This window comes from Brassica napus, chromosome C5, assembly GCF_020379485.1.
Source record: "Brassica napus cultivar Da-Ae chromosome C5, Da-Ae, whole genome shotgun sequence".
Taxonomy (NCBI): Eukaryota; Viridiplantae; Streptophyta; class Magnoliopsida; order Brassicales; family Brassicaceae; genus Brassica; species Brassica napus.
In genome coordinates this window covers 12,741,772-12,764,424 of record NC_063448.1, presented here as the reverse complement: position 1 = coordinate 12,764,424, position 22,653 = coordinate 12,741,772, and the positions used below count along the sequence as shown (strand labels likewise).

Here is a 22,653-nt window from a genome sequence, read left to right as displayed (position 1 = left end):
GGCTTTTTTTGCTAACCCCTAAAATTTTAAACCCCAAACCTCAAACCCTATCTTTCTTATCTCCAAACCTCAAACCCTATCTTCCTTATATTTCTTATCTTATACTTCATATATTTCTAACCCTTTAACTTCAATATATATATTTTTTTGAATTTGAAAGGTTTAATACGTTGGAAAACAATTTTACAAATTTTGAATTTGACATATCACACAACAAATCAAACACACTCTACAAATCATATATGAAAGGTTTAAAAACATAAAAAAAAAATTGAAAATTAATTTTTTTTTAGTTTATATGAAGTAGGATGGGGAGTTTTAGGGTTTGCACATTTGGGGTTTAGGGATTTGGGTTTCATTTTAGTATATTTACCGACGAATTAACGACGAAAAGTAAAATAAAAAAGCTAACCTCGCTCATTCCACGTAAGTTAACGAGGCTCTTACGACGTTTTAGTCTTACGTGGAATAAGCGAGGTCCGCTTTTTTAATTATAAATCGTCTCTTATTCCACGTAAGTTAACGAGGCTCTTACGACGTTTACTGTTACCGTGGAATATGCGAGGTAATGTATTATAAATCGTCGTAAAATTCCCGTGAGATAACGTGGAAAGTACGACGACTGTCTCTAAACCCCTAAAACGAAACCCCAAATCCCAAACCACATCTTCTTTATCTTCTACTTCATATATCAAACACTTCTATCCTTTAACCTCAAGCAATTCATTCTAATCCAAACCGAAAATTATAAAAACACAATTCCTTTACTTATAATTAATGTCGATATCTTATTTATAAATAAACTCCCATTATCTTTAATTATATATAATAAATCAAACTCATACAAATATGAAATACATTAATCGGATTCATCGACATTCTCGTCATCACTTGAAACATCATCATTTACATGAAACTCGTCTTCAACAGCTTCCTCCGTGGGATCTTCGGTAAGATCTTCATACTCGTGATTATGCGGATCAATGAGAAGGATGTCATCAATTTCTTGTTCAGGTTCATGAACTTCATTTATTTGTTCTTCTTGCAATGGTGGTTCTTCTCCTACGATGATTCGTCCTCGAGGTGTAACTTTGATCACGGCTAACCAATTTATACCCGACTCTCTCATCCGTGGGTATGGAAGGAAGCTAACTTGGTCTGCTTGTGAAGCTAAGATGAAGGGCTCGAATTTGTTGTACCTCCGGCCACCGTTGACATCTACTACACCGAATTTGTTCAACCGAACACCTCTATTGACGACGGGGTCGAACCATTCACACTTGAAGAGGACGCATTTTAGCTTCAATATCCCTGGGAATTCGACTTCAATAATCTCCGTCAAGATTCCGTAGAAATCTGTTTCTCCTTTCACACAAATTCCATAGTTACTGGTTGCCCGCTGTTTACCATACTCATATGTGTGAAAAGTATAGCCTCGTGTGAAATACATCTGTGATGTGGTGACCTTTACAAGTGGAGATTGAATTACTTCGTGTAACCACTTAGGATAATCTGCATCGTCGTCATAATCAACCTATTTAAAAATAAAAAGAACGTTGAAATACAAATCATTCATGTATGAAAATTTTAAAAGTATTTGATTAATACCTGATTCTTCAACCACTTAACAAAGTGTTGATCTTTTCTTTTGTCTACGTCACTTGTGGATATACCAGGAAATGTTTCTTCGACTTGTGAAACAAACATGCTGTAAATTCACATTTTACATGAATTAATCTCTCTCAATTATATAATGTATACTCAATTTAAGTTACCTTTCAAAATAACGCATCAATGGATCCTCGCAATTGAGTAGAATATAGGTGTGTGCACTATGAGCGTCTTCTTCACTCGACCACCAAACCTGTTTTGATTTCCCACCAAGTCGTCCAATCTGGCTAAAGATTTCTGGAACACCAACAACTGCATATGTGGGCGCAACGCCACCATCATCATATCTTCTTGGAGCTCTTCTTCGTGTACGTACTTTTGACGCAAAGTAGTACGATGTGAAGTGAGAAACTTCTTCTGTCAAACTTCCAGCAATTATAGAACCTTCAACTTTGGCGAGGTTCTTTGCTTTTCCCTTCAAATATTTCATGGCTCGCTCGTACTGATACATCCATCCGTAATGTACCGGTCCACGAAGCAATGCCTCATATGGGAGGTGGATAGCTAGATGCTCCATCACGTCAAAAAAGCCTGGAGGAAATATCTTCTCCAAGTTGCACAATAAGATAGGAATGTTCTCCTGAAGCTGTTCTACGACTTCTTCTTTAAGAGTGCGTGTGCTCAAATCCCTGAAAAATGCTCCAATGCCTATTCCAAAAACAATTAAACACATTGTTAGTCAAATACTATTATTGTAAACTAAACCAATTTAATATTATTGTCCTATTGTAAACTACCTGCAAGTGCTTCATGTACGTTTGTTGGAAGTAGCTCCGCAAATGCAAATGGCAGAAGTCGTTGCATAAAGACATGACAATCATGACTCTTCATCCCGGAGAACTTTTGACCCTTTTCAACACATCTTGAAAGATTTGAAACATACCCATCAGGGAACTTCACTTCTGATGCCACCCAATTGAACAAAACCGACTTTTTTTCTGAAGACAATCTAAAAATTGGAACGGGAACTTGGCCATTGCTTTTTATATGTAACTCACTTCTTGAGCAAATATCCGGCAAGTCCAACCTCGATTTTATGTTGTCTTTTGTCTTCCCTGGGACATTCAATATTGTATTCATGATGTTCTCAAAGAAATTCTTCTCTATATGCATCACATCAAGGTTGTGGCGCAGAAGGAGATCCTTCCAATATGGTAACTCCCAAAATATACTCTTCTTGTGCCAGTTGTGATGAACACCGTAAGAATCAGGCATATTACGAGGGACATGCCAATTACCACCCCAGCGAACTGTTTCGTTAGCTCCGTAGTAGTCGATTTGCGCTTCAATTTGTTCTCCAGTTAGATATGGAGGAGGAGTGTCTCTCACAACCTTTTTGTGCCTAAACAAATTCTTGTTTCTTCGGTACGGATGGCCAACTGGAAGAAATCGACGGTGACAATCGAACCAACTTGTCTTTCTACCATTCTTCAGTTGAAATGCATCTGTCGTTCCATTACAATATGGACAAGCTAATCTCCCATGTGTAGTCCATCCAGACAACATCCCATAGGCAGGAAAGTCACTTATGGTCCACAAAAGCATAGCTCGCATCGTAAAATTCTTCTTCGTTGAGCAGTCATACGTCCTCACCCCTGTTGACCACAAATCCTTCAACTCTTTTATCAGTGGTTGTAGGAAAACATCAAGTGACCTTTTTGGATGCTTCGGACCGGGTATTAATATGGTCAAGAATAAAAACTCCCGTTGCATGCACATCTCCGGTGGCAGGTTGTATGGCGTAAGAAAGACAGGCCACAATGAATATTGTCTCCCTGACATTCCAAATGGACTAAATCCATCTGTGCATAATCCGAGGTACACATTCCGGCTATTGCTAGCGAAATTCGGATGTACTTTGTTAAAATGTTTCCAGGCTCTTGCATCTGATGGATGAGTCATCTCACCATCCGTCTGAGTATGCTCGGCATGCCACCTCATCTTTCCAGCAGTCTGCTCCGATTGGTACAATCTTTTCAATCTATCTGTAATTGGTAGGTACCACATCCTTTGGTACGGTACCCTATTACGTCCCCTTCCTTGCGGCTTGAATCGTGGTTTCTTGCAGAATCGACATTCTTCCAACTTCTCATCATCTCCCCAGTAGATCATGCAGTTGTCGATGCAAACATCTATCATCTCCGAAGGCAACCCAAGACTATAAACCAGTTTCTGAATCTCATAATAAGAATCAGCAGACTCATTGTCTTCCGGCAAATACTCTTTAAATAAATCTGCCCATTCGTTCATGCAACTTTCAGGTAGATTGTGATCAGTTTTAATATTCATCATTCTAGCAGCCAATGACAATTTAGAGAGACCTTCTCTACAACCACTGTAAAGTGGTTGATTTGCCGCATCTAACATTTCATAAAACTTTTTTGAATCTATGTTAGGTTCTTCATCTTCATCATCATGAGCTACGAATGCATCAGTTACCATATCATGAACCCTATCATAATCTACCATCGGCTGATCCTCCTGATGGTAACTATGTGCATTATGCAATTGATGATCAACCGGTTCTTCTTGAAAGTTGTTATTACTACTACTAGCTTCATTCTGATCATAACTATAACCTTCTCCATGTTGAAACCAGATATAATAATTTGGCGTGAAACCTCTATTTACTAAATGCTTCCAAACATTTTCACGATTTGCCAACTTTGAATTGTTACATTTCCTACAAGGACAGAATATTTTACCGCTTTCTTGGGCGAGCGGTGTAGAATCTGCTTGATGCATAAAACGCTCCAACCCAGCAAGATATTCTTTCGTCACTCTCCCGTTAGCATCTCTATGCATATACATCCACCTCCGCAACTCGAAAATATTTCCCAAGCCCGACATTTTTTTCACTTTTTTTTTTCTTGTTGGTGTGCTTAAAATTATGTTCAAACCTCCATATATATAGAAAATTTTCGAATCTGGTAGTTGAATTTTGCTAGGAATTTACGACGAAAAATTAGGTTGGTGGCAAAAAAAACGTGTTAAGTTGGTGGATTTCTCGTTCTTTCCTCGTAAGTTATTTCCTCGTAAAAATCATGCTAAAATTACGACGAATTTGCGACGAAACACATTTTTCTCGGAAAAATCACGTTAACTTACGACGATTTTACGAGAAAAATCTTTACTCGGTATTTTACAAGGCCATTACGACGAAACTTTATTTCCTCGCAATTTCATCGTTAAGTCATCGTAATTTCACGAGGAATAGTTTTCCTCGTTAAATTTCCTTGCTAAAACTGTGTTTTCTTGTAGTGAATGTTCGTACATGGTTTTGGAAGAAAATGAAAAATAAAGTTTATTTTGTTGTTGTCATTTATTTGAGTAGTTATCTTTTTGAATAAGCAACGTTCCTATCCATAACCACTCATTGCCTCGCCTACGCCCGTATATAACCATGCAAAAACAATGATAATTTCAGTCAGAGACGTAACACCTTTGTAATTTACTTAAACTGGTCCATTACATAGCTACTTAAAAAATGTTCTCATGGTTAATTGGTCTAATTAACCCTAAATAATTTACTGAGCATTGAGTCCAAGTTAATGAAGTAACAATCCAAAAACTTGTGACCTTCCTGGAAGGACAATTCATGATGGAGGCCATAAAGGTCGATGTTCCACTCACTTCGGTCCAAATTATGCATATCTCTCTTGCCCTTCCTATGTCGCAATCTTTCTAAATTCTAATCAAGTAGCAGCTATGTGTGACTCAGTATTATAATATTATGTCGATCAAATTGACGAACAAAAAAGAAAAGAAATTTAACAGATATGTATACTCTTTAAGAAAAAAAAAAAAAATATAAGATATAAGATGTACTCTTGGTCGACTATAGTGATTAATTAAAGTCTCCTTTGAACATTGACTTAAAAACCAACTGACTTGAAACAAGATTTGACTGTTTCAGCCGCCACAAGTGGCTCTTGGATACTAATTAGCCAGCCAAATGGACCGGCACGCCAACAATATTACAATATTGTTAATTCAAATTAAATAACAAAGAGTAGGCTAAGCTTTTGCTATAAAAGAAGAAGCTAAGATCCATCCAATCATCATCCAGAAGAGAAAAAACACACATACACACCAGCTTCTCTATCTACCCTCGCTTCTGATCAGTGCGATCACTTACGGTACCGTGACAAAGAAGAAAAAAATAAAAAATGGGAATCCTTATTGAAGAAACATTAAGCGCTAACACCAAAACCCAAATTGTTATTGATGATGATAACGAGTTGGGCTTGATGGCCGTGAGAATAGCCAATGCTGCCGCCTTTCCGATGGTTCTCAAAGCTGCCCTCGAGCTCGGTGTCTTTGACACTCTCTACGCCGCTTCGGTGTTCCTCTCACCTTCCGAGATATCAAATCTACTTCCAACCACACCTCGTAACCCAGGAGCACCGGTTTTGCTAGACCGGATGCTCCGTCTCCTCGCTAGTTACTCCATGGTCAAGTGCAGTACGGTCCAAGCCGGAAAGGGCGAGAGGGTCTACAGAGCCGAGCCAATTTGCAGGTTCTTCTTGAAAGATAACATTCAAGATATTGGATCCTTAGCTTCTCAAGTCATTGTAAACTTCGACAGTGTCTTCCTCAGTACATGGTAACAATTATACATTTTCAAAAAAACAAAAAAAAAAAAAAACAGAATGAATCTTACGTTGTTGATATACTATATTCTCAGGGGACAGTTGAAAGATGTGGTGCTTGAAGGAGGAGATGCGTTTGGTCGTGCACATGGCGGCATGAAACTCTTCGACTATATGGGAACAGATGAGAGATTTAGCAAGCTCTTTAATCAAACCGGATTTACAATTGCGGTTGTGAAGAAGGCTCTTGAAGTTTACCAAGGCTTCAAAGATGTGAATGTGTTGGTTGATGTTGGAGGAGGAGTTGGAAACACCCTCGGTGTTGTTACTTCTAAGTATCCTAATATTAAGGGTATCAACTTTGACCTGACTTGTGCCTTGGCACAAGCACCTTCTTACCCTGGGGTGGACCATGTCCCCGGAGATATGTTCGTGGATGTTCCAAAAGGAGATGCCATGATCTTGAAAGTAAGTCCATCAACCATCTTATTATACTTCTTAAAAAGTGTATGTATACTTATATTTTGTACTTACGTATGGGATCAAAATTGTTTTACAGCGTATACTTCATGATTGGACTGATGAAGATTGCGTTAAAATTCTTAAGAACTGTTGGAAGTCACTACCTGAGAATGGTAAAGTTGTTGTCATAGAACTAGTCACGCCTGATGACGCTGAGAATGGAGACATCAATGCAAACATTGCCTTTGACATGGACATGTTAATGTTCACCCAATGTTCTGGTGGGAAAGAGAGGTCACGAGCTGAGTTTGAAGCTCTAGCTGCAGCTTCTGGTTTCACCAAGTGCAAGTTCGTTTGTCCCGCTTATCACTGCTGGATCATTGAGTTCTGTAAAGAAAATGTATAAAAATACAAAAACTAAATCCTCACATGAAGTTAATCTTCGGTTCAATTGTTTGTTTGTAATGAGTTAAAGATCACAACCCTCGCTTTGTCTTGGAGCAATATGAAATAAGAAGTAAAATTTTATATTACTTTGTCATTATCGTCTTTTAAGAATCAGCTTTAACTGCATTAGTCACATGAATTGCAATTCCTCTATGAAGAGCCCACAAGTCACAAGTGCACATTCATTACTCAACGGTCGGCTAATTTCATTTGTTTCCTTCCTCTTTCTCTCTGTTACTTGATTGTCTTCTTACATTCACGGGAAACAACGGCTACTCTATAATACAACTATTCATTTAATTCTGTTATTTCAAAAAGCTTGAGAGAATCTTGTTCACAGAAACCTTCACATGATTTTAAACCTAATGTTCCACTATGTTTCTTGTTCTGAAATCAAGAAAGCAAAAGAAAAAAAGGACACAGTACTTTATAATATGTATATGCTTATACTTTTATCTAGTGGGGACCAAAAACTCTGAAAAGAAATCTGAGACATTTGAGTGAGTCCGTAGCTAGTGGAGACCACTGAAACATTAGAAAGAAGCCACATTACTTTATAAAAGATGCACATTACAAGATATTAGCGACCTAACATTCTAACAATAAGACATCCTAACCATAAGAGAAAAGCAAAAGGGAGAATGAATAAATGAATGAATGAATGATTACGAGATCAAAGTTAAGTTGTAATTAGCATATAAGATGAGAAAACGTAATCATTCATCCATTGAAAAAGCTACTAATACTCTCTACAGGAGAAGAAACATGGCTACACAACACAGAACTAGCTTCACCGTTACTGCCATCATTACCTGCACACACACACACACGCACCATCAAACATTTCAATAAAGCAATAATCTTTTTAGCCTGTTGTTGTTGTTGTTGTTGCAATGAGTGTGTATACCTGCTGTGCTGAGTTTGTGGAAGTGGGTAAAGGGTTAATGGAGGAAGTAGAGTCCACTTCTCCGGTGGGAAGTGGAACAGCCGGATTACTGTTAATGAACGGAACACCATCTTTTCCAGGAACCGTCACTGATGTGATCTCTGAAGGAGATGGTCCTGGAGATAAAGCTGAACCTTCTCTTGGACCTAGTGGCCATGGGTAAGAAGGAGAAGATGAGACATCTCCTCCTTCCGAGACTGGACCAGGAGCTATGGCAGGTGTTGGCGGCTGTGAGGGCGAAGATGCGGCTGTGAGGATGACTTGGACTGTGAGCTTCTGGTTGAGTTGGCAGGTTTTGGGAAGAGATGTGTTGTTTGTGAAGGAAAAGTAGTAGGAGCCTGGTCTTGATGGGTACCACTGCGTTAGAGTGAAAGTTACAAATGTCAGTTTGAAAACTTAGAAGGTTTAATTGCTTCTTATCGACTAGTGTGATTGTCATTGAGCCCTGAGCACATGACTTTTGTGTATTAACCCATTAGTTTAACCAACTTTTCAATTATTTTTGTCAGAAAAGACCATCATAGTTGGAGTTTAGTATTTGGTAATACAGTTAACTAATGACGAAAAGATAAAACAGATGAAGTCATTCATGTGTCTGATTGTCAATGTAATGAGAAAATAATCTTCATGAAATTGAGGAAATAAAACGGATAATATTAATGTGAATGTTTTTGTTTTTTGAACAAATTTTTTTTTTTTGAACAAATATTAATGTGAATGTTAAAGTTTGAAACTTTGAACTTTTAAGGAGGATTAGTAGTCAGGGCCGTCTCGGATTAATTTTAGACCATGTTCAAAAAAAAATATTAATCGTACATTTTATCAAGTAATTTTAAAATTTAATAACTTTGTCTGATTCTTTTTAATTATAAGTTCTAAATTTAGCATTATATCTAAAATTTTAAAAAATTTCACCATAATTTATCTATATATATTTTTTAAAAAATTAAACTTTTTGTTTTTATATTTCGGGCCATGTTCGACCGCTACGCGCAACCGGGTTGCGCTCCGCTTGCGCGTGCGGTTAGACAGCCCTGTTAGTAGTTGAGATGCTTCTTACACTTCGATTATCATTGAGCCTTGAACATTATGACTTTTTGTGTGTCAAACCATTAGTCTAATCAATTTTAAATTCTGTTGTCAGAACAAAGCATCGGATTTCAGTTTCTACTTAATAATTCACTGAAACTTATTAAATTAATGAGGAAAAGAGGGTTTCAGACATAAAACAGAGAAAAACAGGGGAAGATGTTTCTTTGTCAATCTCAAGAACACAGAGGGGAAAAAAGGAGACTTGTAAAGATCAAAACTTTATGAAAATTCAGAGAAACCCCAGAATAAATTCACATCCTTTACTAGAAAATTTTCACATTTTGTAACGAACTAAGTGAAATGTGAAGAATGTGAGAAAGAGATATGTATTACCGTGAAGGAAGTGGAGTTAGATTTGGTAAGAAGAGTGGCTTGAGTAAAGTCGCAGACATTGAATGCATCTTTTGTCCTGAAGATGTATAGATCGTTTCCGTACTTATGTCTGAAAACTGGAGGCAAAGCAGCAGAAAACCGTTAATTTAACAGAAAATCTAGCAAAAAAAAAAGACTGATCTTGTACACTTACTAACGGAGTCGCCGACATGAACAACGGGAGTTTTCCAGACAGAGACGCCATCGACGAGAAATGAGGCGGAAAGAGAAGGACGAGAGAAGAGAGAGAGGATGCAGAAGAAGAAGGCCAGTTTTGAGGAGGAGAAAGAGAGACGTTGCTGAGATGAAACCATTTTTTGCTTGAAATGAGGAGAAGCTTAGGTTAAGAGATTGTGAACAAAAAAAAGAAGTAAAGAGCTTCAATGATGTCTGCCCTTTTTATCTTTGCAGGCCTCTCTCTCACTCACTCACGCTAGGTCAAAAGAGAGGTTTAGTGTGCCTATGAGAGCTTAGGGAGAAGAAAAATAAAAGAGACAGAGAGAGATACTAGAAAGAGGAGTATTTTGATATGTGTGCAGTGAGTGGCTCCGTCTGTTTTTACTTTTATGTGTGCCTGTGTTGAACAAATGGAGAAGATTTGAAAAGTTTTGAGAAGTGTTTTTAATTTATTAATCTTTCCATAACTATACTAGATTAAAAACGATAATCAAAATTACTTGTTTTTGAAATATGAATACCACAAGGTACAAGTTTGCATTTAAAAGACATCTTTACCATGGGAATAGCGTCTCTAAAAAGACTCTCTATTTTAGAGTTTGCAAAATTCTATATTTGAAGTTTCATAACGTTTTTTTCCAAAACAAAACTTCAAATTTAATTTCAAAATTATTTGTAATTTATGTTATGGTCTTCATATCTGTCATAATTAATCTAAATCTATAAAAAAAAAATAACTAGCATATATATAAAATACTATAAAAATATTAATTAATTAAATCTTATACTAAAATATAAAATTATAAATAGAAATAATTAATTAAATATTAAACTACAAAAAAATACCATATCATTACATAAAATCATTTTTGTAATGCTCTATCTTCGGATACACATAATTTGTTTGAACAATATTTTAGAAGTTCTAGAGCAAATTTACTAGACTATTAGTGTTGTTGTAATATTCAAATTTGTGTAATAATTATGTCTTCATGTATCTTTTAAAAAAAAAAATTTATTAAGTTTCTTTTGTAATATTCTTATTATCTAATTCTAGTTTTAAAATATTATAAATCTTATTTTAAAATTTTTATTTAATCTTATGTGTAAAATTTAAATTTATAGAAATAAATTTGAAATATTTAAGATATACAAAAGTATTAAAGATTAAAATGATAAATAAAAAAATACTTAAGAATTATAAATGTGATGTATAATTAATTATAAGGACCAAGATGCAAATAAAAAGATGAAACTTTAAATTTGAGTAGTGAAACTTCATATTAAATTTTAAAATTTAAATTTTGAAGTTCCTTTTTGAAAAGCAAAAAACTTTATATTTAAAGTTATAGAGCTTGTTTTGGAGATGCTCTCCGTCCGTAACTATTTTTCTTGAATCTGTATTACTAGACTTTTATATGAAAAGATCAGATTGACTAATCTTTTTGTGTAGACCAAACTTACTGGTTTATTAGTTCAAGAATAAGATTGGAAGACAGGTAATTTACAGGAGGGTTAAGCAATTATAATGAAGGGTTCTAAAAAGGTGTCATCATTTTTGTCACGGGAAATAATGCTCTACTGGTAAAAAACAGTAAAAATGAACTAACAAAAATTCACAAGCAAAGATACATTAAAAAATAAAGAGAAAAAGTAGTAAAGTGAGAATTATATAACGAGATAATGATGGTGATTATTATTCTTAAATCATTACGCCTGTGATTTAACCCCTACTTTTTTCATTTGATTGTACAATTATCTTCCATCTTTTTATTTCTCGCTTTAATCAAACGAAAATAGAAATATAACCAATTACTTTTGAACTCTCGACACAACTTTATGGGCTGGATGCAAATTATACGCATATCTTATAGGCCATAGGCATCAATTACAATCTTATCTTCCCATAAGAAAATGAGGATAGTGAATGTCTTTCTTTCTCTTCATTTCTTGAAACTCTTTTGATGTAATCTTTAACTTAGTTATACTAACATATAATATAACACACACGGTCGAAATTTCCCCGCTCCCAAAATAATATTCAAATCGTCAGTAAGTTTTGAAAAATAATAGTATAAATTATAGAGTAACAGAATTTATGCATATATCGGTAGAGCAACATATATAGCACCACAACAACCAACTGATTATTTAAAAAAAAAAAACACAAATAAATTGATTCTAATGTATTTTGGTTAAACCTAGCTGGTTTTATAATAGTTAAATGGACGGTGGATAAGTTAAATCATATTGATCAAAACCATTAGCTTCCAAACATAACTGTTAACAAAATCCAACATTCTGCTTAAGAACAAACAAAATAACAAAATTAAGATCGAGATATTTGTCTTTGCATGAATTTGTTGGTATGTTGTGTTTGATACTTGTATTCACTTCTATTTAGTTTTGAAGTGTTTCGAGAAAATGAAGCTTGTAACTGGAATAAACAAATGGCACAAGCATCTTCCAGCTTTTCCTTTTTGTATTAAAACCATACGAACCGCACAGCCTTTCGTTCACACGTCTCGTCGTATTTGTGTTTAGCTTTTTATGCTAAAACGACAAGAACTACATGACAAAACGCGAGCTTCGGCCAAACCCCCAAAAATCTCTTGCCGTTTCTTTTCATGGACGTCACGTTCAAAATTTTAAATAATCAACGTGGTTAACTCTAAAGCGCAAAATAGAAAGAGTACTAGTTCGCAAACTCTTAATAACATGACTTCAAAATAAAGTGAACATGGATTCTTCAAATAATGTTTTGTTGATCAGTCGTTGCAGAGGCGTGGTCGCGCGTATCGCATTTAGTTAGGCCCTGTTCGTTTGTACATCTGGAAAGTGCATCCAGATGGATCAGTCAGATGGATCAGTCAGATGCTCTACCTGGATGTTGTTCGTTTGTACATCTGGAAGGTGCATCCAGATGGATCAGTCAGATGCAGCTGCGTTCGTTTGTTCATTTTTTTTGAACTTACATTTGCATCCAAATGCAGTTGATGACAAAATGACTAAAATAGACATGTATTTAATTTATCTATATCTTACTCTTAAATCATGATTATTATTTATATTAATCCTGTTAATTTTAATATCTTATCTAAATTACAATTACAAAAAAATAATTTTAAAATTCTGTTTTAAATTTCATAAATTTATTTTAATGAAAATAAGACAATGAAATTATAAATAATGATTATAATTTTGTAAATTTGATTAAAATATTTAAATAAAAGTCTAACAATTGTTTGATATATGATAAATTTTAACACACTAAAATCCAACAATAGTTTTGATATATTGATAACTCAAAACCAATTCAAAAAATAAATAAAGATAAGATAATCTCAAAAACTTTAAATAGATCATGGTAAATAAAAACTTAAACATAAAAGGATAATGAGTTTGCATTATCAATTGGTCCAAAGGAAACAAAACTACAAACCCATACTAGAATAAGCATTTGCCACAAAGGGATCAGCAATTCACATTACAAAGCTTCAAAAGACACCATCAAACAACTACTTATCAAACAACTTAGATCTAGTATGGAAGTCGACGTCCTCTAGCCATATCTTCAGTAATGGAATCTCGTATAGCTTCCATGACTCTATCTCCAGCTGGTACGTATGCAACATGATCATCTTCATCCCCATGATGTTCATATTCTTCCACTCTTTCCCAATGTGCAAAATCACAATCCTCATGGTTTGAATCTCTTATAAAATTGTGGAGAGCCATTGTTGCTGTCACAATCTTCACCCATTTATTCAGCTCATACTTAGGGTGCTTCCTATCAAGAATCCTCCACTTAGCCTTCCATATTCCAAATGTCCTCTCAACTACCGAACGCAAGCCAGAATGTTTTCGGTTGAATAACTCTCTGCTGTTTGTCGGTGGTCCTCCTCTAACAAACTGATCCAGGTGATATCTAGCTCTACGGTGAGGTCCTAAATAACCAGTTCTAGTTGGGTATCCAGAGTCTACTAGATAATACTTTCCAACTGGAGGATGAGGAAAAGAAGCTTCTTCCTTAGCACAATATGTCAACACTTTTGTATCATGTGCTCTCCCAGGAACCCCAACATAAGCATATATGAATTTCATGCTGAAATTACATATAGCTAAGACATTCATAGTTGGTTCTCCTTTTCTACCTCTGAATGGATCAACATTCCCAGAAGGAGGACGAACCGGCACATGAGTTCCATCTAAAGCACCTATGCAATCCTTAAAAAAAGGGTAATATCGCGGATCATCTACTAGAATAGGACTAGCACTTGCAAACTCATCCCTTTCAGGTTTCACAATGTCTGCTGCAAGTTTCAACAAAGAACTTAAAACCTCATCTATCTTCCTATTCACTGTGTCAGATGAATGTTGATATCTCTCAGCTAAAGCCCTTCTTTGACAAAGAACTTAAGATCTGACGATTCGCAGCATCTTCTTTGAGGTGGTTAATTGAAGCTTTGTAGAGAGGAGACCACATCCTTACAGCAGACAAAGAGTGAAGAACCTCCATGGCTCGAAGTTGACTACAACTAAACTCGGGATGATTCTCTATTAGATGATTCTTGTGGGAAAGAATCTTGTCTCGAGACTCAACACTCTCCCTAATCACATCAGCCACAGCTTGTCCTGCTTGTACAGCCCTTGATCTTTTTTTATTAACCTTTGACCTAGAAGAAGAGGGGCCAACATTCCTTGATTCAGATGCGACATCAGTTTCTTGAGTAGGGACACCACGCCTTGATTCATCTCCAACAGCTTCTTGAGTAGGGACATCACGCCTTGATTCAGCATCATCTTCATCATCATGATCTGTGTACTTTGTGTCTAAAACATCTTCACCTTGCTGAGCAGACCAACCTTCACCTCCACTAATATAAACTGTCCCAAATACCTTCTCCATCAAATCCATGTTTGCTACCGGCTTGTCTTTAAATTTTCTAGCACCAGGCCACTCCTGAAACAAGAAAATTTTCAAAGTGAGAACACTGTATTTCCACTTTGAATACATAGAAACATTAAAAAAAAATACACAGTAACAGTCAAAGAGTCTAGATGATACTAGTACTCTACACAAATGACTACATTTTGTATTCAAAGAAAATTCAAAGAAATATATTCATCACTCTTTGCTTGAACATAACACAGAATCCTCATCACATCATTATTTTTCCAACAACACAATCAAAACTGAACCAGTAAAGTTAAGAGAATCATAGAACTTGTACCTTGCATCGCTCATTCCACCAGTCCTCACTCATGTTGATGGATCCAGTTGAAGTAAAACCAAGTCCCGTTCTGTTCCGAGTCAACTTCTTAAAAGAGTCGTACTGCTTCTTGCAAGTATTGTACTTTATACCAAATTTTCTCCATGGAATTTTTATACCAAATGCCTCATAGAACTTATCCATGATCACCTGTCTCTCAGCCTCATTAACCATCTGCTTTCTTATGTTTCCTTTCAGACTCTCGTCAAGTCTTAGTTGAAGAAAGAACCGTGTTTGCTCGTCACTCCATATAAGATTCTTATTTGAAGATTCAAGACAATAAGAAAAGCACTTGACAAAACTGAGATCAAATAAAAGATTAGAGTGGAATATACTCACATCAGATCCAGGGATGGATGTCATTGTTTAATAGAATGAGAAAGCTTCTTGTTGATTCCCTCTAAGGATGGTAAGCCTATCTCTATAGCGAACTTTGAGTGCTACCAAGAGCGAGACTGTCTCCACAGAATAATACCCTCGATCTTCACAAAATTCAACACAATTATGAGATAATATAACCAGCAAAAAATGAGGCATAATAATACACACACAACTCTCAGTACAAAGACTAGTCGCTTGTCTTCATCTATACAACCAATTACTAAAAGAATGACTTTTCTCAATGGCAAAGATCTTTTAAAAGTAAAATGCAATGTAGCAGAAAGTCTACCAAAATCAACAATCTTATAACCTTTTGGGATTAGACAATAAGAGTGACTAAACTGAATACGTTTCCAACTAATTAGTGCTCTACCGAACCATATTTATCGAACCCGGGACCTCTGACACAATGGCCATGATCTCTTCTAGTTGAGCAAATAACCCCGAATCATATCAGCAGCACAAAACAATCTCAAATGAGTAAAGCTACAATAATCTAAAACATGACCATAAAGTCAACAATAAGAGCCAAAATCAAAAGTCAGGGGAAAAATAAATCAAATCCACGCATTAGAAAAGCATATACAATCAACCAGTAGACGAAGTAGAGACTCTGACCAACGTAATCGCCCATGAAGAGATATTGGTGTCAGGCGAAGAACCCACAACATTTAAATCTCAAAGACTCTTACTTTAGTTAGAGAGAGAGGTCGCCGGAGCTAAGGTCCCCGGAGCTGAGGTCGCCGGAGTGAGAGAGAGAACCTGAGAGAGACCTGAGAGAGAGAGATTCATATATGGTGAGGTGATAAAACTATTCCAAACAAAACAGAAACCCACAACATTTAGATCTCAGAGACTCTTACTTGAGTTAGAGAGAGAGGTCGCCGGAGCTAAGGTCGCCGGAGCTGAGGTCGCCGGAGTGAGAGAGAGAACCTGAAAGAGAGATTGGATTTCATATGTAAACGATTCAACAAAACAGAAAACTTACAACACAATCTTACTTGAGCGAGAAGGAGAGGTCGCCGGAGAGAGGGGTCGCCGGAGAGAGGGGTCGCCGGAGAGAGAGAGATTGGCCGCCAAAAGAGAGAGAGAGAGAGAGGGGGAGAGAGAGAGAGCGTGAGCCTGAGAGGCGTGAGAGAGAGAGAGCGTGAGCCTGAGAGGCGTGAAAGAGAGAGATTGTCGCCGGAGAGAGGGGTCGCCGGAGAAAGAGAGATTGGCCGCCAAAAGAGAGAGAGAGAGAGAGAGAGAGAGAGAGCGTGAGCCTGAGAGGCGTGAGAGAGAGAGAGCGTGAGTCTGAGAGGCGTGAGAGAGAGATTAAAACTAGGGTTATGTGTAGCGGGGTTATTTTGGTCATTGACCGTTTTTGACTGAATCAGCTGCAGCTAGATGCATGGTGGAGACTCAGCCAGCTTTTTTTAAAAAATTCAGCTGAGTTTTCGAAACTCACCCGGCTGATCCATCTGGATGTACCGATTAAGTCCACTAAACGAACATCAATACTCACCTTCACCCAGATGGATCAGTCAACTGAGCAAACGAACAGGACCTTAGTAGCTTATACAGAAATATACTAATTAACAAGCATTTTGTGATGTCTAACCCATGCGACCATACAAACATAATTTAAAAAGTATAAGGTGCACGAAAGTGGCTTATTAAAGACATCATTTAGCTTACGTACGCTCATTCCACACTGAATGTTGAGAGATGTTTGAATGAGTTAACAAGCCCAAAATGAACATGCTAGATTTTTATGTTCCTTGTGGTGTTTACAGGAATTGCAAGAATCATTTAATATATGATTAATTATCAGAATCAGTATTATGATTCTATGTTTTGATGCAAAGAGAAATAGGAGGGTCTATCACTCTTTCGTAATGTGGTTCTATATACGATTTTTTTTTCTTTCAAATAATACCGTACAACAGCCTTTTAACAAAATCAAGAATATTACTTGGCTACGAAATTGATAGATACTAAATACTAGAGGTGACGTGGCTGTTAGTTGCTGAGCTGGCAAGAAGAAAGGAGATGACAGTTAGAGAATAGAGGATGAGTGAGAATACAAAGAGAAGCTTTACCTTTCTTGTTGTTTATCGGTTTTGAGAGACTTGCTCATTTGGATTGTTGAGTTCATCTCTTCAAGAAGACAGATTCAGAGAGCTTGTTCTCTAGATTTGATGGCTCAAGGCATCAATTGGTGACTTGAGATTGTATATGTTCCGATAAGCAAGAAGAGTACTTAGACGCTTATCAGAAAGTTTTACCTTGAAAGAGTTAATTAAGATCAATCAGTCGTGCACGATGGTGTTTACCTTTTAAGAGCAAGAGGGTTAAAGGCTATATATATACAAATCAAATGTTTCTTCATGAAGATAGGAATTTGATTACTAGTATTAATCTTCCATATAATATATGAAACATGTCAACATGAAGCTGCACGTGTCTCACCAAAGAGTAGTAACCACAAAATCTCAAGATGTAATCCTCAAATATATAGTCCAAGGCGTAATTAGTTTGCGCATGACTTAAAGAACAAAGCATGCATCTTCTTAACAAAAGCAACAACATTAATGGAGGCATGCAAAACTCGTGAAGCTGGAAGTGACTGACCATATAGAAAGCTCTTGGAATTAACTAGAAACCTTATAAAACTTTCATAAAAACATAAAGGTCATTATCCGGAACATCTTGGCCCAATGATAAAGACGGGTTCCTTCCTCTATCCATGTTGCGAATTCGAACCCTGCTAGAGAGAACTATATCATGATGTCTATGGTTACGACACGAATATAGACATATGCTTTAGGGTCTATTTGCATATATGGAGAGAGAATATATCCTTGGGCTGCATCTCCTCTTGGATTAGTCTGGACTCTTCCATAGGTTCTGGATATCCCTCGTTAAAAAAAAAAAAGGTAAAAAGGAAAAAAAACGTAAAGGTCATTTGTATTGATCAGTCCTGTCACTTTTATTCAAACGACATTGTCACAAAGGCGAAATCAGAAAGTCGACACTAACCTAAAACAAAGAAATGTGATAAATTACAGAGAAACCTATTTCCCCTATTTAAATAGCTCTCCTTAATCTGTAAGATAAAAGATTAAGACAAATGAAAATGAAAATGAAAATAAAAATAAAAAAGGCAGACAGACGCTGACGGGGAAAACGCGTGGCGAATAGAAACGTCCAAGAAAGAGACCAATTCAAAAAAAAACGGTCAATTAAAAGAAGCGGTTTGAGTTGAAGTAGGCGGGCACGTGGTGTGTGTTTTCGCGACTCGCCAGAGAAGAAAGTTTGAGAGCTTCGTTGTGATCGGACTGTTGAGATTCAGACGGTACAGATCGTGATCGGAGAATCATAAACAGTAATGGTGAAAGAGACGGAGTATTACGACGTGCTCGGCGTTAGCCCCACAGCTACGGAGACCCAGATTAAGAAAGCTTACTACATCAAGGTCATTTTTTTTTGTCATTCTTCCAAATCGAATCTCTAATTTTTTCTTGGAATCGGGTGAGTTTTAGCTATGGGGTTGATTTGGGTTCTCATGAGATGCGATCATTAGTTTACAAAGTGGTGATTTTTTTTTTTACGGCTTTAGAGTAGTTTTCTAGTTTGATGAATATAAGCTTCTTGTTGCTCTCCAATTCAAGAGCTCACTCTCTCTCTCTCTCTCTGGAGTTTGTAATGGACACAACAAGTTTATGTAATGGTTTAGGTTTATCAGAGTTATAAAAGACATTTCGGGATGCTGATTTGTCTTGTGTGTTTACAGGCACGCCAAGTACATCCAGATAAGAACCCCAATGATCCTCAGTCTGCTCATAATTTCCAGGCAAGTTCTGTTTTTTTTTTTTTAATTTTCTAGGAGATCAAAATACCATTGTTCGAATTAGAGTGAGTATATGTACTTTCTCTTATTGGCCTATGATGTTTGGGAAATAATGGAGTGGATGTCTACATTCTGTATCATATGCTTTAGTCTTGCTCAGTTGTGCATCAGCACCAGGGTTGTAGTTTCATCTCATTGTTTGTTGAGCGCATCGGAGAACTTAAGAGTGGAGGTGGGATTTTTTTTGCGGTATAGTTGTTATCAAACTCATAAAAGCATATCAAAAGAGATCAGCATAGTATGCACACTACTCTCTGTCTTTCGTGGTCGGCTTTGGCGAGTCCTTTTTGGATGAGCTTTTTTTAAAATCTGACTTGTTATACAGGTGTTGGGAGAGGCCTACCAAGTGCTAAGTGATCCAGGGCAACGTCAGGCTTATGACACATATGGAAAGTCTGGGGTTTCTACGTTAGTGTCTTTTCTCTTCTTCTCTCTTTTGATAGTTCCCAAAGAATTTGGTCATTTCCCCAGTTCTTACTTTGTGGTGTTCATTCTTGCAGTGAGATCATTGATCCCGCGGCAATATTTGCTATGCTTTTTGGGAGTGAGCTTTTTGAAGAGTACATAGGGCAGCTTGCTATGGCATCAATGGCGTCTCTTGATATTCTCTCTGAAGGGGATCAGATTGATACTAAAAAGATTATAGATAAAATGAGGGTAAACTTTCTCGTCTCAATCTTGGTCAAAACAACTTTTCATCTAAACTTTCTTAACTGTCCCCTCACACTCTATTGAAAAGATTAAACATCTGGTCTTGAGAGGAAGGTGGTTTAGATTTTCAGAAGGGATTCACTCTTTTTCATAATTTGCTAAGCATGTTATATTGCTTTTGGTTTCAGGCTGTTCAGAAAGAAAGAGAAGACAAGCTTGCTCAGATTCTCAAGGACCGCCTCTACCTATATGTGACCAACAAAGACGAATTTATTAGCAATGCTGAAGCTGAAGTTACAAGACTTTCAAATGCAGGTAACATGTTCTGTAGCATCTTGTAATCCCTTTCATAGTTTATGCTTTCTATTGCAATCAGACTCACCTCCTTATGCATCTACTCTTCAACAGCATACGGTGTGGAAATGTTGAACACAATCGGGTATATATACGTAAGACAAGCGGCAAAAGAGCTTGGGAAGAAAGCTATATATCTCGGTGTACCATTTGTTGCTGAATGGTTTAGGACGAAAGGTCACTTGATCAAGTCCCAAGTAACAGCTGCAACAGGTTAGTGACTTAGTAAGAAAGGCTATAAGTTGTAGAATAAGTTACATAGAGAACATCTAAGGGAGAACCCCAAGAGTACTTTCCTAGCTTTCTAGAACTTGGACTCAATCCCCTAGGGAGAACCGTTTAGTGACTTTTCTTTTCTGGCTATTTTCTATCTCCCTAGGCGCATACGCTTTATTCCAGCTGCAAGAGGAAATGAAAAGGCAGCTAAGTGCTGAAGGAAATTATACTGAGAAGGAGCTTGAAGAGTACATGAAGTCACATAAGAAAGTGATGATTGATTCTCTGTGGAAACTCAATGTTGCTGATATCGAAAGCACCATCTCCCGTGTTTGTGAACTGGTATGTTTTGGCTGCTGTGTCACCTTGGTAGAGTTTCTTTGTTGTAATTGACGTTATGAGTTTCTGTTTTCTGTCTCAGGTTCTTCAAGATCCCACTGCCAAGAGAGAAGAGCTTCGTGCAAGGGCAAAGGGGTTAAAAACTTTGGGGAAGATCTTCCAGGTAAATATGTTTTTCTGTCTATTTTTTGAGAATATAACGCTTATTTGTTCAAAATATTCATTCGAGAAATAAGATGGAAAGACTGATGTAAAAGGGCTTTTAACTTTCCCGTCATGTAGAAGAACAAGATAGCCAGTGAGAGTGATCCATTAGTAAGAGCTGAACTTCACAAAATAAACGGAAATGGTCAAGACCGTGATGCACCAAACTCTGATGAAGCATCACATTCTTCATTTGGGCCTCAGGTACATCCATCTCCTTCCTCTTTATCCACTCCATCTACAACCCAAACTATGTGCACATACCTCCATGTTTGTATGTGATAGAGATTCAAGATTGATTTTACGGTAGCTGTCAAAATGATGTGTTGGTCACGAGAGTTGCTTAGGTTTATGATTTATGAGAGATCAAGAGATAATACTGACTACGTTGGTTGTATTGTTAGTTAGACGGAACACACTGTTCGACTCATTGTTTCTTACAAAATAATGTTGATATCATTGTAACTGATGAAATGCAATATTTATGTAGGAACCGCAAAGCCCATATGTGGAAGCTCCTAAGCTTGGAGAAGAGCAATTCAACTATTACTTCCCACGGCCTGCGCCACCTCCAGGAGCGCGGAGACACTCTTGAAACTGGCAAAGGATTGATTCAGATAAGAGATCGTGAAAGGTCATTTAATATTACAAATTTTCAAGCATTTATGCATATATTGATATGTGTATTTGCTGGCGTTGGTAAACATTGTGTAATATTTATTAGGATAAGAAATGGTTGGATCTTTGAAAAGCACATAAACTCTCATCTTTGACAATGTATAATGTTTTAATTTTTTATTTATTTTATCAATATCTAAGATGATGTTTGGAGATCATATTCTGAGTAATAGAAATTATTAGAGACTACACGGCAAGGCAACTCCGTTTTCCTGTCTCCGATAATCCCTTAGCGACTGTTTTTAGTTTCTATATCAACAAAATTACTTCCGTTATAGCTTTATTTCTGCCGCTGCCATTGGTCGCAGCGTTTATAAAAGGAACAATATATATGAAGAAAAACCAGAAGACATAAAGCAGATATGGCAATAGCTTTAACTTACCTGTCAATTTTGTCTTTTTTTGGAGAAACTCTTTTTTCTTTTCTTTTGATGGTTATTCTTAGAGAAACTCTTACATGTTGTTACTAGTGGGCATTCGGATACCCATTTGGGTTTGGTTCGGGTTTATTCAGGTTTTCGGGGTCAAATATTTCAGCCTCATTCGGATATTTTTAAGTTTTGGTTCGGATAACCCATTAAAATTATTTTTAAAATTTTAAAATTCATTATATACTTTAAATTTCTCAAAAATCTATAAACAAAATATTATATTACATAAAAATTTGAATAACATTTGTCAAAATACCTAAACTTAACATATAGTTTGATTTGGTTTGAATATCTGAATAGATAATCAATAGATATTTCAAATATTTTTGGTGTTTTGAGTATATTTTAGCTATTTTAGGTATTTACTTTTGACTATTTGTATATACAAGTATTTTGGACAATTTAAAAATATTTTATATATATTGGATGTTTTTAATAGACATTGAATCTAAAATATATTTATATAAGGGGGTAT

General features: G+C 36.4%; 4 protein-coding genes across 5 annotated transcripts; 2 read left to right on the top strand and 2 right to left on the bottom strand.

Annotated features, from left to right (window-relative positions):
* The first annotated feature begins 5,652 nt into the window (after nt 1-5,652).
* LOC106407084 (indole glucosinolate O-methyltransferase 4) lies at nt 5,653-7,258 on the top strand. The gene is made up of 3 exons (XM_013847876.3): nt 5,653-6,277; nt 6,359-6,731; nt 6,823-7,258. Exons 1-3 carry the CDS (start codon nt 5,841-5,843, stop codon nt 7,129-7,131), a joined length of 1,119 nt encoding a protein of 372 aa, XP_013703330.1. The 5' UTR covers nt 5,653-5,840; the 3' UTR covers nt 7,132-7,258.
* Nucleotides 7,259-7,705: 447 nt separating this feature from the next.
* Nucleotides 7,706-10,124, bottom strand: LOC106407680 (early nodulin-like protein 1). The gene is made up of 4 exons (XM_013848549.3): nt 9,737-10,124; nt 9,544-9,659; nt 8,080-8,475; nt 7,706-7,984 (listed from the first exon to the last, which is right to left on the bottom strand). Exons 1-4 carry the CDS (start codon nt 9,894-9,896, stop codon nt 7,922-7,924), a joined length of 735 nt encoding a protein of 244 aa, XP_013704003.1. The 5' UTR covers nt 9,897-10,124; the 3' UTR covers nt 7,706-7,921.
* Nucleotides 10,125-14,146: 4,022 nt separating this feature from the next.
* On the bottom strand, nt 14,147-16,549 carry LOC106408247. The gene is made up of 2 exons (XM_022702656.2): nt 14,994-16,549; nt 14,147-14,722 (listed from the first exon to the last, which is right to left on the bottom strand). Exons 1-2 carry the CDS (start codon nt 15,393-15,395, stop codon nt 14,147-14,149), a joined length of 978 nt encoding a protein of 325 aa, XP_022558377.1. The 5' UTR covers nt 15,396-16,549.
* Nucleotides 16,550-18,617: 2,068 nt separating this feature from the next.
* Nucleotides 18,618-21,905, top strand: LOC106407628 (chaperone protein dnaJ 10). Of its 2 annotated transcripts, XM_013848503.3 has the most exons (10): nt 18,618-18,870; nt 19,189-19,248; nt 19,631-19,713; nt 19,806-19,962; nt 20,145-20,271; nt 20,365-20,523; nt 20,690-20,868; nt 20,948-21,028; nt 21,148-21,273; nt 21,560-21,905. In XM_013848503.3, the coding sequence occupies exons 1-10, from the start codon at nt 18,784-18,786 to the stop codon at nt 21,662-21,664; spliced, it is 1,164 nt and encodes a 387-aa protein (XP_013703957.1). In that variant the 5' UTR covers nt 18,618-18,783; the 3' UTR covers nt 21,665-21,905. The 2 variants fall into 2 exon arrangements, with proteins under 2 accessions (XP_013703957.1, XP_013703956.1); XM_013848502.3 differs by lacking the exons at nt 18,618-18,870; nt 19,189-19,248 and adding an exon at nt 19,290-19,543.
* The last annotated feature ends 748 nt before the right edge of the window (nt 21,906-22,653 follow it).